The sequence below is a fragment of the Marmota monax genome, unplaced genomic scaffold (genome assembly GCF_021218885.2).
Source record: "Marmota monax isolate L192 unplaced genomic scaffold, Marmota_monax_Labrador192_F-V1.1 WCK01_AAM20220418_F8-fsc00066, whole genome shotgun sequence".
Taxonomy (NCBI): Eukaryota; Metazoa; Chordata; class Mammalia; order Rodentia; family Sciuridae; genus Marmota; species Marmota monax.
Window position 1 is genome coordinate 6302696 of NW_026692805.1, and position 13526 is coordinate 6316221.

The 13526-nt window shown below is 37.6% G+C and overlaps 1 protein-coding gene across 2 annotated transcripts in view; it reads right to left on the reverse strand.

Moving 5' to 3' along the window:
* Nrp1 (neuropilin 1) overlaps positions 1–13526 on the reverse strand; it is a 142568-nt gene that overhangs the window by 74895 nt on the left and 54147 nt on the right. For both annotated transcript variants that reach the window (XM_046448225.2, XM_046448223.2), the window contains exons 4-5: positions 10537–10718; positions 3564–3791 (exon numbers count right to left, since the gene is read on the reverse strand). In XM_046448225.2, the coding sequence (XP_046304181.1) occupies positions 3564–3791; positions 10537–10718 (410 nt within the window). The remainder of the gene's footprint in view (positions 1–3563; positions 3792–10536; positions 10719–13526) is intronic.

Below are 13526 nucleotides of genomic sequence, written 5' to 3' on the forward strand. Positions count from 1 at the left end.
TGTGTGCTCATTTGTGTATGTACATGAACGCAGCTATTGGATTTCCTCTTTGTTACCAGGGACCTAAAGGCCAAGGAGATGAATGAAAACTCTCACAAAAACCATAAGGATAATTCAAAAATTGAATTATAGAAGAATGTAGGCAGGCAAGATGCACCAAGCTATCATTTGGGGGAGAACAGAACTAGTAGGTATAAAATTAATAGAGTATTGGTGATGTTTAAAAGATCCACTGGCAACAGGGGGTGGCAATAGCACACTGTTTTTGTTTGTCTGTTTATTTTTGTTTGTATTTTTCCCAATAATTTCTACAATAATTACAACCCTATCTTAGAACCAAGATAATTTGGCTTTCTACTGCTTTCTAATGAGGGGGTGGGGGGAGCAAAGATTGACTGTGATATCATCCTTTGAAATGAAATATTTTGAATAAATAAAAAAGGGAATCATTTTGAAGGCACAAGATAGGCCATCTGCGCCTTACTTAAACTAAGAAATCTTTTGATGGAAAATATCTACAGTACTAACAATAAATTTTGGAACTTACACTCAATAGCATATTCATGTTTATCCCTGTGGTTTAGAAGGTTAATTTAAAGGTAAAAGTAAATAAAAAACAAAACTTCCCTTCTTCATTTTATGAGACTTATTCCTGAGATGGTTGATTATTTGGGGAGATAGGTAACAATGGCAGTTCTGTCCATAGGGACATCAGCTTAGGTGGAAGGTTGACTGCATCTGCCCCCAAGTGCTGTGAGCTAACAAGTCCTGTGAACTAAGCATTCATCTCTTGCTCCAACATTCAGCACAGGCTCCTGCAATGTCCACCAGGGCAGCATGTCTACTGTTGGCTCAAACCACATGTAAACTTCCACCAATGCCTCCAGAGTAGTTACTTGAGAATCCATAGAGTTTCAAAGACAGAGATAGATGGAGATGTGTGATTGACAACATGCATGCCTTGAATTTTGAGTTTTGGAGTAAACTGTTTTTCTTCAAAGCCAATTTGAATCAATGGATAGCTTTCAATTACTTAGTCATTTAATTCACTGTTTATGATAAAGTGCAACATAAAATCACTTGATGGTTAAAAGCCTTCAGCGCCTTCTGCTTGTTGTTTTTGGAAAAGATATCAAAGACTAACAGCAATTTTGTTGGCAGAGGAAGTGTGTGTGTTGAACTACTATGACAAAATGTTTCTAGTGACACATAAACCACAGGAGGACAATTTCTCATTTTGCCTAAAAAAAGAGCTGTTATGCAGGTGTAGCTGGATGAGGCCAGGTAAACAGTAACAAAGATACAGACATTTTTTCATAGTCCAAAGCCAGTTTCCCCAGGAATAAGTGAGAAACACACCATATTTCAAAACATGGGTGAATTGCAAGGCTGATGATTCTTATTGTTCATTGTTCTTTGCTTCAACTCAGTGATTTTCTAGAGCCAGAAAATTACTACTTTGGAAAACCCTTGACACTAATAACAATGTGCTTCTTTCTGAAAATATTCTAAATAAGTTGGTTGATTGGACCTTCTCTTCAGATGTCAATTTAAATGAAAGTTCTAGAAAGGAAGGATGCAAACTTGGGTTATGAACAAATAAACCCATTATTAAGTGTCCCAACTATTGTTACAACATTATTATAATATTGTTTTCCTAATTATCATATTGCATACTTGGAAATCAGTCAGTACTGTTTAGAAAAAAAAAGTCTCATTACTTAATGAAGTAATTGCTAAGATCATCAAAAACCTATTTATAGATAAAAGACCAAAGAAGATATTAAACTAGGGTTAACTCACCCATTTACACCAATGAATATAAGGCATCTCTAAAATCAGTTGTTCTCTAATGCAATTTACAGATAAAATTACTTATAATTGTAATGTTATTTCAAAGACCAAGGCAATCTCTTTCTCATTCTACTTGTTCCATTTTTTAAAAAAAATTATATATTTTATATATATTTTAAATATAATTATATATATATTTTTAGTTGTTGATGGACCTTTATTTTTATTTATTTATTTATTTATTTATTTATATGTGGTGCTGAGAATTGAACCAAGTACCTCACGCATGCTAGGCAAGTGCTTAGCCACAACTCCAGCCCCTCTATATGTTCTTTTTTTTTTTTTTTACAACTTATTCTAACAATTTTTCCTCCTACTTGAGAATAAACTCCAATTCTGTTTCATAAATGGTTATAATTCTCTAGTTGAATGACCACTAAGAACTTCCAAGTTGTCCTTTCTGATCTGTGTAGTGTGTGTGCACTGGAGAAATCTTAATATTAAACCAGAGCTAATCACAAGACAAGCAATGCAGCTGCAACACATTATTTGATGCTACCTCCCTCCATTCAGAATTTGGGTATATATTTTTGCCATTCAATCTTCCAATTCACTAGGATTGAATGGTAAAAAAAAACCAAAAAACAAAAAACAAACAAACAAACAAAAAAAACCTTTCATTAGATGTCCACATGGATAGTTTCCCCTATGTCCTTCAAATATTTAATGCTCAAGTGTTACTTTCTTGATATGGCTTAATCTGACCACCCTATTTAAAGTTTTAACCTTTACTTCCTCCTCCCCTAACTTCTCATCCTTTCATTCTGCTCTGTTTTTCCCTTGTCCTTTTGAGCTATTATGAGGAAAAAAGATCCCTGTATCTCTCTCCCTTCCTCTGGCCTTCCTTCCTGCCGTGGTGTTTGACAGTGACATCTCTCTCCTTCCCTCTCCCCTCTCTCTCCTTCTTGGTTTGTGATACCACTTGTCCACTTCTAACATCCCATGCACATATCACTTTATTTCTACTGGGCACTGTTTATTGTCTGACTCCCTCTGGAGGAATATGAACTCCACAAGGGCAGCCATCTTTGATTGTTTTGCTTATCAAGTGGCTAGAACAGTGGGCCTAATACAGAGCAGGTGTTTAATCAATATTTTTTAGATGTAGGAAATAATTCAGATGATAGGAGAAAAGAATATAAATGATAGATCGTAGTGACTCAAATTGCCAAAGATGAAAATTCCTTAAATAGCAAGTGTGGAATCTATCTACATGAGGAATGCCCAAATCATCTCTTTCTATTCCTAAATGTCTAAAAATAATTTAAATTCGTATTTAACTTCTCTGATTCTTAGTCTGTTGTTTTTTTTTTTTTTTTTGTAAAACAAGTGGTTTTATTTCAGTGCTCTCTGACAGTTTATGAATTAATTACCAGTAGGCGGGACAGTGAAATGAGCAAAATGATTTAGTCGGGAAATGTATGTGTTGATCTCTGCTCTAAAGACCTTGAATAATCCTTCATGGCCTCAGCTTCCTTATCTATAAAATGAAGGATTTGCACAGATAATTGCTAAGGTCTTTCTGAGATAAAATACTTCATCTCTGGCTCAGTGGAGAGCTGCCATTTTGCTTTGTTTTCCCTTGTCCTTTTGAGCTATTATGGAAAAAAAAAAGATGCATGTATCATGACACTTGTAAAAGAATCCCCATACCCTTCCCCCAGATCTTTCCTCTTTGGGGAATGCTTCGTACTGATCTTGGCTCTTACCATCAGGGAATCCATCCCAGATTTCTAGTCGGTCATAGCGACAGAACATCCCCCCTGGAGGATTTGAGTCAGGCTCTAGGTCAAAGCTTTCAAATTCCAGGATAATCTCGGACATCTTTGGTGCAAAGATAATATAAGTGCATTCAAGGCCGTTTGGATATTTTTCAGGGAATCCAGGGGACTTTATCACTCCACTAGATGTTGTGTAGTTCTGGGAACATTCAGGACCTATGAATAAACGAGAAAAAAAAAGGAGGAGAGTGAAAATCCCACTTAAATAACTTCACTGAGAAATAACCTGGGCAAAGACAGAATATTTTTCTAATGAAAGCCCACCATTATAATCACTCTCCTAATCATGCATTACTCAGCCTTTTCATATTAGTGATAGGTATGGCAAGTCAAATTCAGATTTATTGTGTTCTCCTTAGTTTTCCATTTATGTGGAGCAATTTAAAGCCTTCTGCTGTTGCAGGAGGAAAAAAAATGACAAATATAAAATCATGTGGGAACAATGAATGAGTAAGCTGCAGAAATCTCGACAGAGCCCTAGAGAAATAATTATAGCCCCTTCAAGCTTAAATCTTTAAATCTTGAGGCTGACAGCCCTTTATTGGTGAAATAGAACATTTACAAAGGCGAGGGAGAGAATTCTGCAGAGGGAGTTTGGGTTTCAGATTCCTACACCAGTGACTCAGTAACTCTGCCAGATGTGACCTATGCCTCTTTGACAAACTAAATGTGAAAGGTAATTCGTACATGTACCCAGGGCGAGTGACTCATTCTGAGTGGTGTTGACACAGGTGTGCTGGTAACGTGTGGCTGTTAGTGAGGGCACGATAAACTGTGATTACAGGCCACGGTGCTGGAAGTCAGTCACCTGATATCAATGTCGACATCCTAACCTTCCCCAAAGTATCAGCTACAGTACAGTATACCTTTCTAAAACTGCATGTTAATGGAGGTGTGTGTATAATGTGTGTGTACTTATACGTATAATGTGTGTGCATGTACATATTTGTAATGTGTAATTTTAATGACCTTTCAATATTATGAAGACTTTACCAATTATGGTGACTTGTAATTGAAAATGATCAAGGGCATTCATACATAGTACAGGTTGACCTTATGACTGTATGAATGAGCCCAATTTCAATTCATGGTATCTAGCACTGAGTAGGGTGGAATTGACCACACCTCCAAAAGACCACCTACCTATACTAACATGAGCACATCCATTCTGCCTTTTATTACTACCACCACTGCCATGATTTTCAAATCGCTACATTGAAGACTGTGAATCAAAGATGACTTGACCCTTTTGAATCTCAGGATCAAGCCTGAGGGTATTTGATTCAACAATTTTATTTTTTTCCTACCTCGTTCTCTCACTATGGCTCACAGGTGGAAGTGATGGGCCTCCTGCAATGGCGTGCAAGGATTGAACTCCAAGTAAGGTGGTGTATAGAGATTGCTCTTAAGTAAATACCAGTGGTAAATTACCAGGCATCAAGGCAGATTAAATTTAACTTACAGATCTCTGATTTTAGTGGCTCAGGTCAGTAAGCTGAATCTCCATCTTGGTGCTTTTGACAGTGTACTGAGAAAACAAAACAGTGCCTCTCTCCTTGCACACATATGAGCTACCCATGGCACTGGAGAGGCAGAAGAATGGTATTTGCTGTATGGGTGCAGAAATCCTGGCCTGCAGAAGTCTGACTGGTTCAAAATAACTCCCAAACCTTGTTGGCCCATGCTTCACCGTGATGGCCTCAAATGCTTATCTGTTTGATTCTGGTTAAAAAGTTATTAATGTATTGCATTTTACCAGGCCAGTTCTAGGTAAAGGTTTAAAAATCCATTCTAAATTACTCTGGGGCTCCTGAGATAACAGTGACTTTGCCAGTTTGAGTCACTGTTCTTACATTAATTCACAAAGAATATCTGTCAATCAATCGGTCCATCCTTCCATCCATCCATCCATCCATACATACATCTATCTATCTATCTATCTATCTATCTATCTATAGGATATTGAGAATGCCTAGAATTTCACTTTCAAGATATAGTAACAGTGACCCTGGACACCTCCATCCTTCTCTCTGGGGGAAATGTGTTGGCTTGGCCTTGTAAGGCAAAGCAAACAGCAAGGTTTAATGCAAGTATTAATATTCCCTCCTTCTCATCCATATTGTCAGTATAGTATTTGTCAAGTTATCTACATACTTTAATAATAAAAAACAACATTTGAGAATCTTTTTAGTCTCTAAATGTTGAATACCTAGTCAGGGTGTTAGTAGTTAAGTGTTTTGAAGCTATCTCTTATTCTACATCCTGAACCCTACCATGGTCTCCCTCACCTTCTAATGCAATTTGTAGAACAAATGTTGGGAACTACAAGTCACATTTAATGCAAAATGTGTTTCTGGAATAATGACATATCAGTGACTTCTTCAGCCTCTCCAAACATGTGACTGACAAAAGCCACTATTCAGGAAGGCTTTCTGCTGTGTTACACTTTAGAAGTAAGAAATAATACAGGAGGACAGCAGAACTGTTTCATTTCTGTTCAGAGAATAAAGGTATTTTTTAAGGTATTAAAAAAGAAAATTCCCTCCTTCTCAAAAAGATAAACTCATCCATGTGGGATGAAGACTTAATAAAAGAAAAGAAAGTGACAGGAACTACGAGCATACTTTCAAAACTAAGTGAATTTCAACATTTCCACTGGGTCCTTGTCACATCACATACCTTTGAAAGCTATCCCAGGTTTTCTAGTTATCTTGATACAGTGTGGGGACAATTTCTTGGGATAATGGAAGAGAACCAAGTTGAATGTCAGGAGATCTGAGTTCCAGCCTTGCCTTTACATGCTGTGCAGCCTCAGGTGGCCTCTTAATCTTTCTGGTTCTCAGATTCTGTGTATAATGTAAGAGTTGGGTTTTGGATTTGAAAAAAAAAATCTCTTCTAACTTAAAGATTCTGTAGTTTCATATTTTCTCCATTGTACATCAAACTTTGTTTTAATATTAATATATATATATTAGTTACTGCCACAGATGAACAAGTGCTTCCTCCAAAAAGGACAGTGGAGGGAACGGGTTCAGGAATTCTGCAGTGAGTACCCAAGAGTGAGGCCAGCAGCCCTGTATGCAGCAGGAGCAGGTATGCTGCAGCTGTGAGGGCTGCTCGTGTGCACATCTGGAGCCAGTGATAGATACCATGCTTTTTATGTTATTTGTAAGATCAAGAGTACTTGGATAGCCACAAGTTGTTAATGATGTTGGGGTCAGATAATAATAATAGTTTGAAATTATTATTAAATATATAGACTCCTGGGTTTTTTGTTTGTTTGTTTGTTTGTTTTGTTGTTGTTGTTGTTTTGTTATCAGGGATTCAACCCAGGAGCACTTAACCACTGAGACACATCCTCAGCCCTTTTTATTTTTATTTCGAGATAGGATCTCATCAAGTTTCTTAAAGCCTTGCTGAATTGCTGATGCTGGCCTCAGACTTGTGATCCTCCTGCCTCAGCCTTCCTAGTCGCTGGGATTACAGGCATGCACCATTGCATCCAGCTTAAATACATAGACTCTTAATTGTATAATGTATATCAAGTGGCCAATCCTGCTTTCAACAAATGACACCCATCCTGCATGCTGAGACCCACAGAAACTGCTCAGCCTCTTCCAGCATCACAGACTGGATGACCCAGTCCAAAGAGAAGGACAGGGATAGACTGATAAGTAGGGAGGCTCAGGTTTCCTAGAGAAATTTCATTAGGTGAATGGGGATAACTATAAGGCTTTTGGGGAAGAATTAGGGTGGTCTAGGATGATTCAGGAGGAATGGTTTAAGAGGTGGGAACTGGCCTTGCTGACTGTCAAGGAAAATGGGCCTCTAGACAGGCAGCCCTAGGGATTCAGAAATGGTCTAAATCTCGAACTGTAATCTTTTGAAAAACTCAAGGTCATCAGGTAAAAGATCAATTTCCTGGTTGTATTAAACTGTGATTAACATAATTTGTGTGTTTTGAGGAAACTTGAAATGGCAGCACCCTGAAAGAGGAGGCATATTTTCAAAAGAACAGAGATTTACAGATTCTGCAATATTATTAAATAGTTTCTGGGCATAAAAAATTCATGATATATATAATTACGTGTATGCAGTGAGTAAAAATGTGTGTTATTTGCATTTTTCAAGTAGTATACATTTAGTTGGGAAGTAAAACATACATGATATGAAATAATTTGAAAATATTAGTGAGTGGAGTATGTGTGTGTATGTGTTCTATGCTTATATGCATACAAAAATATTCCACATACTGTATATAGTATATAGTATACGACATAGATGACAACTTGAGTGCATACATTTTTTTAAAAAATCAGATTAATCACAAAGAGATTCCTGAGGAAAAAAACACCAGAGTCAAATTCCTAAGAAGGGAATGATTACACTGGTTGAGAACAAGGGCTCTGTATTTTGAAGGCACTATCTTTATCCATAATCACTGTTAACAGTATTGCTTAGCAAACATGTTGTCAGTGGCAGGCATTGGCCACATATTTTCCATGTTCTCATCTGATTTTCACAATAAGCCTGTGCTGGGTATACTCTCCATATTTCATTTGTTTGGCATTTTTGTTGTTGTTGTTGGTTTTGGGTCTTTTTTTTTTTTTTAGATCAGGAAACTAAGGCTCTGTGCATTCACACAGATAGCCAGCAGCAAAATTCAAATTCACACTCTGTTCTGCTGGGACTAACCAGTGCCTTGTCCTGAAGCAGGAAGACAGGCTATCTGGGAGAGTCGCAGGTGGACAAGTCCAAGTGCAGGTGTAGTTGGCATCCAGCCTCAAGCAGGAACTGAGTGTTAACCCAACAGGCGATGGAGACACATTATAGGTGTTCTGAGGACTGCACTTGATGCCTGTTTGACAAGCTGTGTGTAGCACTAAGTAACATGGGAGAACCACAATCTGTGCCTATTTGGTTAATGGCAGTGGGACATATAGGAAGCTGTGATTTGTTGAGACATTTGGATAAAAAGTAAGAACTAAAAGTCATGCTAGATGTAGGGAGTCCAGAAGAGAAAGAAAGGAAGGCTTTGATTCCCAAGGATGCTATTGGACAGCTGGACAGTGGAATTATGGTCATCTGAGACTAAAGAGTATAAGGAACTGAGTTCCTCTGCAGCATAAGTGAAGAATTCTTGAGGAGCAAAATAAAGAAAAGTAGAGTCATCAGGAGTTTCTGGAAATAGAGGTATTTTTTCAAATTTCAGGGATATTGGTTTTGAAAGATCTCTCTCTCTCTCTCTCTCTCTCTCTCTCTCTCTCTCTCTCTTTCTTTCTTTCTTTTGAGCATCTTCATGAGAAAAACTGAAGACTTTCTGAAATCTTTTCTCTTTGGTAGTGCTCCAGGCAAGAAGGCAAGAGGATGTAGACATGCATGTGTATGTACATATACATACATGTGTAATATGTTTCATGTAATGAATCAAACAGCTTTTAACACAAGAAAAAATGTACATATATAAACATCTGTTTATACTGATGTCATATGTATACTATCATTTGTACTAATGGCATTTGTTCTAAGGAAATTTCTGAAGAAAGTTCTCTCTCTATGGGGGCAGAAACAAATATCAGAAATTCCCCCAAATTCCCAATGACTCTACTTTTCATTATTTTCAGTTGATACTGACCCAGAGGACCTGAGATGTTCAAACTGGTGTGGCTGGATTTTTTCTGTTAAGCCAACTTTCAACTATACTTTGGCACTTCCTATTATACTTCAGTATAATATATTCAAAACCTGGGCATCTATCCCTGGATTGTCAACACATTAACACTAACTTTAAAATGCATGGAATACAAAAGGCTGAACTTAATACAGAAGAGGAATCTACAGTGACTTTCAAATAAAGTTACCTTGTCTTGCTATAGTTTGGATTTGGAGTGTCGTCCAAAAGTCCATATGACAAAGGTTTAGTCCTCAGTTTGGTACTATTAAAGATGTAGAAACATTAAGAAATGGAGCCTAATGCGAGGTCTTCCAGTCATTGGGGGATTATGGGACCCCAACCCTTCCTCTCTCTTTTTCATGTCCCAGCCAAGAGGTGAATAGTTGGTTCTGTTGTGCGCTGTGCCACCAGGATGTGCTGCCTCACCACAGGCCCAAAAGCAATTGGGGTCACTTAACCATGGACTAAAACCTTGAAAACTGTAAGCCAAATGAAATCTCTTTTTAAGTTGATTTATTTCAGGTATTTTGTTACAGTAACAGAAGGCTATCTAACAATACCTCAAGTCTGGTAGCCTATGAATAGTCAGATTCTATTCCAACCCAATATACACCACTGCAACAGAAGATAAGTAAATGCTTGTAATAGAGAGGGTAACTGAGATCTCATTCCTGGGGGAATGCCACTAAAAACATTGCTCTTTTGTTTTCTATAAGAGGTTCCTCACCCAACTATCCTCCCATGAGTAGAAAGCCTCTTCCTACACCCCCTCCCCAAGTAGTGATGGAAACTATGAGGCTGGTGGGCAGTTTTGTTCTTCATGAGAACTACCAGTTTTGAATTTTGTAATAAATTAAAGGGAACAGGATGTACATGGCTTTAAGATAAGAGGGAATAATATATTTTTCACACATAAAAAAATCAAACTATCAGAGTAAAAAGAATACTCTTAAAGAATTTTATGGAGTGTATTCCTTATACACACTGGTGAATACATCAGAATAATGCGATTTTGATTCTTAAAATGCTTCTGTTCAATTTTAAACAAACTTCCTCTACACAATGGGTAGTTTTATTTAATGCATTTTTCAACATGTTATAAGGAGCAAATATAGTCTTTAGGATAGAATAACAGCATCGCCCCCATCTTTCTTTTGACTTTGTCTTTTGTAAAATCAATGTTACATTATCTTTTAGTCATCCTTGTTCTGTCAGTTACTCACTCACCTCTCTTGAAAATTTCATAACGTATGGAAAATCCTGCACCGTGCGTCTCATAGTCAGAGACAAATTTGATAAAAAGAAACGGCCCTGAAGACACCACGGGAGAAGGGGCAATCTTTCCACAAAACTTTCCCCATAGACGTCCATTTTCATTTTCTCCATCAATGACTTCCACATAGTCATACCTAGCACAAAAACAGGGAAGGAAACATTAGGTTGGCAAGAAATGCCCTTTTAATTTCAATAATTCAGAAAGTAACATTATGCAGCACAGTCTGTCAAGAGAAAAAGTGCTTTCTGCGTTCTCTGCTGCTTTACATGGAGGAAAAAAATATCTAGCAAAATGAAATAATTAAAATGGACTACATCATGTCTGTATACATCATCTGGCAACACAGAACTATTAAGAATAATGGTGTCCATTATACTTGCAGACAATGTCAGTTAAAGTAACCAATTAACAAGAAAAAGAAAAATCTCATGAGCACAATTCTCTATTATTAAATTGTGTTCCTTTGTCTATAGTGGTGGGGTGTCAATACATAATGCTATGCATTCTTTTCAAACTGTGAAGTTCTTTTATGAATTCAAAATGTCTCCTTAGCTGGAGCTCTCCATGAACAATACTTTGATTTCTGTGAGCGACCCTCTAAACATATGGCCACGGAATAATAAACAGATTCTTTACTACTTGACTCAATTCTAACTCCAGACTTCTTAGAAAAAATTCTCTCAGTGGCCACATTCAATAGTTCAAACACAGATTATCTTGCCCACTCTATGTGTGGATCATAGAATATAATTTATTCACAGAAAATAAATTTATTCAAAACTGGAAAATAACCTTGTCTATACTCACCAGGCTGAATGATTCGAGAAATAGCATTTGAAAAGGAAATATGACACACTTGAAATCACCAAAGTGATATGATTAAAAAAATCTGGTTTAATAATGATACACTGAAGAGACAAATGATAGACTGGCAATAAAATATTATTCTAAAGATTACACTGAGATAACTGATATGCTTGCAACTTATTTATCTTTAAAAGGTAGAAACCATCACTAGTGTCCTTGAGGGAAATAAAGAGATTTTTGTTTATTTGGCGTTATCTGTTTCTTAGTATCTTGCTCTTTTCTTTCTTTTTATTTGCCAAGTCACATAGGAGCCAGAGGATCTGATTTGTTTCCATTTTTTTTTTCTCCTAGAACTAACATGAACACATTACAACCCATTCACTTCAAACCTTTATTTTATTTCTCTGTTTCCCTTGGTTCAAAAATCCTGGTATATATTAATTTCAGGAATGGCTAAAATATGGCAGTCATATCAACTTTATCTAGCAATTTAAAAGAAATCAAAGTGGGGAGAAATCTTCATGATGACCGATGTCATCCTTAACAATCTCTTTCAAACTGCCCAGGACACATTACTTACGTTTACATAAAGTCTCAGGAGACAACTGCAAAGATGATATCACTGGTTTGAGTGGACAGCTTAAGGCTTTCTAAATTAAAAATGACATTACCTCATCAGTTAAAATTGTGTGCCAGCTTTGTGTATATCAAGAAGAAAATAAAGCTGACATTGATGGAACTAAGCATTAACATATGTGAATTATTGTCTAAACTGCATTTCCTCTATTACATCTGATATTTCCAGTAGTAATCACTTGGCCTGCTAACATGGCTGTCCATTTGCAAAACTATGGGAATACACAGAGGAATTGTTCCTTTCTCAATACTTAGATGTTTTGCATTTAAAAGAAGACAAAGAAAGAGAGGGAGGAAGAGGAGGAGGAGGAGGAGGAGGAAGAAGAAGAAAGCTTTCTGGTCAAAATCTTAACCAGCTTTTACAGTCAACTGGGGGCAGCTGGAAAGAACACCATCTCTGTATTCATTAAAGCCTCCCAAGTTGGCATTTATAGAGTAATTCCTTTTATCTCTACTGCTTCATTGACAAGACAGGTCTGCATGCTTTGCCCCACGCTTTCTTATAATCTAACTGTGATTTGAACTGTTGACTGTGTTTGGTCTGGCAACTGTGCATCCAGCTTTGCAATATAGGCTTTTTACTTGAATCTTGACATGGTCTGAATACTAAGTGGCCAAATCCTAGTGCATGTTGCCTTGCAGGCACAAATAAGAGAGGTGGGTCAGGCATTCTGAAGAACTAAGGGCATTTCTTTCTCTCAGGTATTAGCAAGCTCGGCGAATGTAATGCCAATGAAATGTAAGAGGGAAAAAAAGCGAGTATTTTAATTCACATATCTTCCTCTGATAGTAAATACTAGGCTCTCCTCTTGGCAACAGTGAAAAGCTATTTTTAAAAGTGAGGGGGGATTAGAATCCCTTCCCAGCAAAAGATAATTCATTGCATAGTTAGGTGCCAATTTTAGGAAATTGAATTATTCAGGGATGCTATAGTTACATTTGTAAACTGGAAGTCTGCTATCATTTTAGCACTTGCCTTCAAAGTATCATCCAACCAGACCCCAAAGAGTATCACGAATAGTAGTTCTTGTAAATATTCAGGAGGGTGTACTATGCACAAGTTGCAAAGGATAGTATTGCCAAAGAAGTTAAGGAAGCAGCTTGCATCTCCCTCTGGAGTTGATACCAGTTCCACTCCACAAGTTTCTCACTGGCAAACGCAGTGCCAAGAATGCAGCTGGTGTGCCAGCATCCCTCCCCAGAGACTAAACGTGTCACCACAGCAACGCACCCAGCCTGCATTGGCCTGAGGCCCAGGATACTGAGTTTGCAAATTTCGATCCCCCAGCCGGCTGCACATTGCTCTGTTGCTGCTGCCAGTGTGGCAAACACCGCATTGCTTGTGACATTAAGATCCCCAGAGGCGACAACGGAGGCCTGCAAAGGTGAAAGTGAAGGCACCTGTCTGACTCACTGCAAACAGCCCTGCTCCAGTTGCTGGAGGAGACCTGGGAACTGCATCCAAGGAATCTATTTCATAAAAGCTACAGGAGGGCTT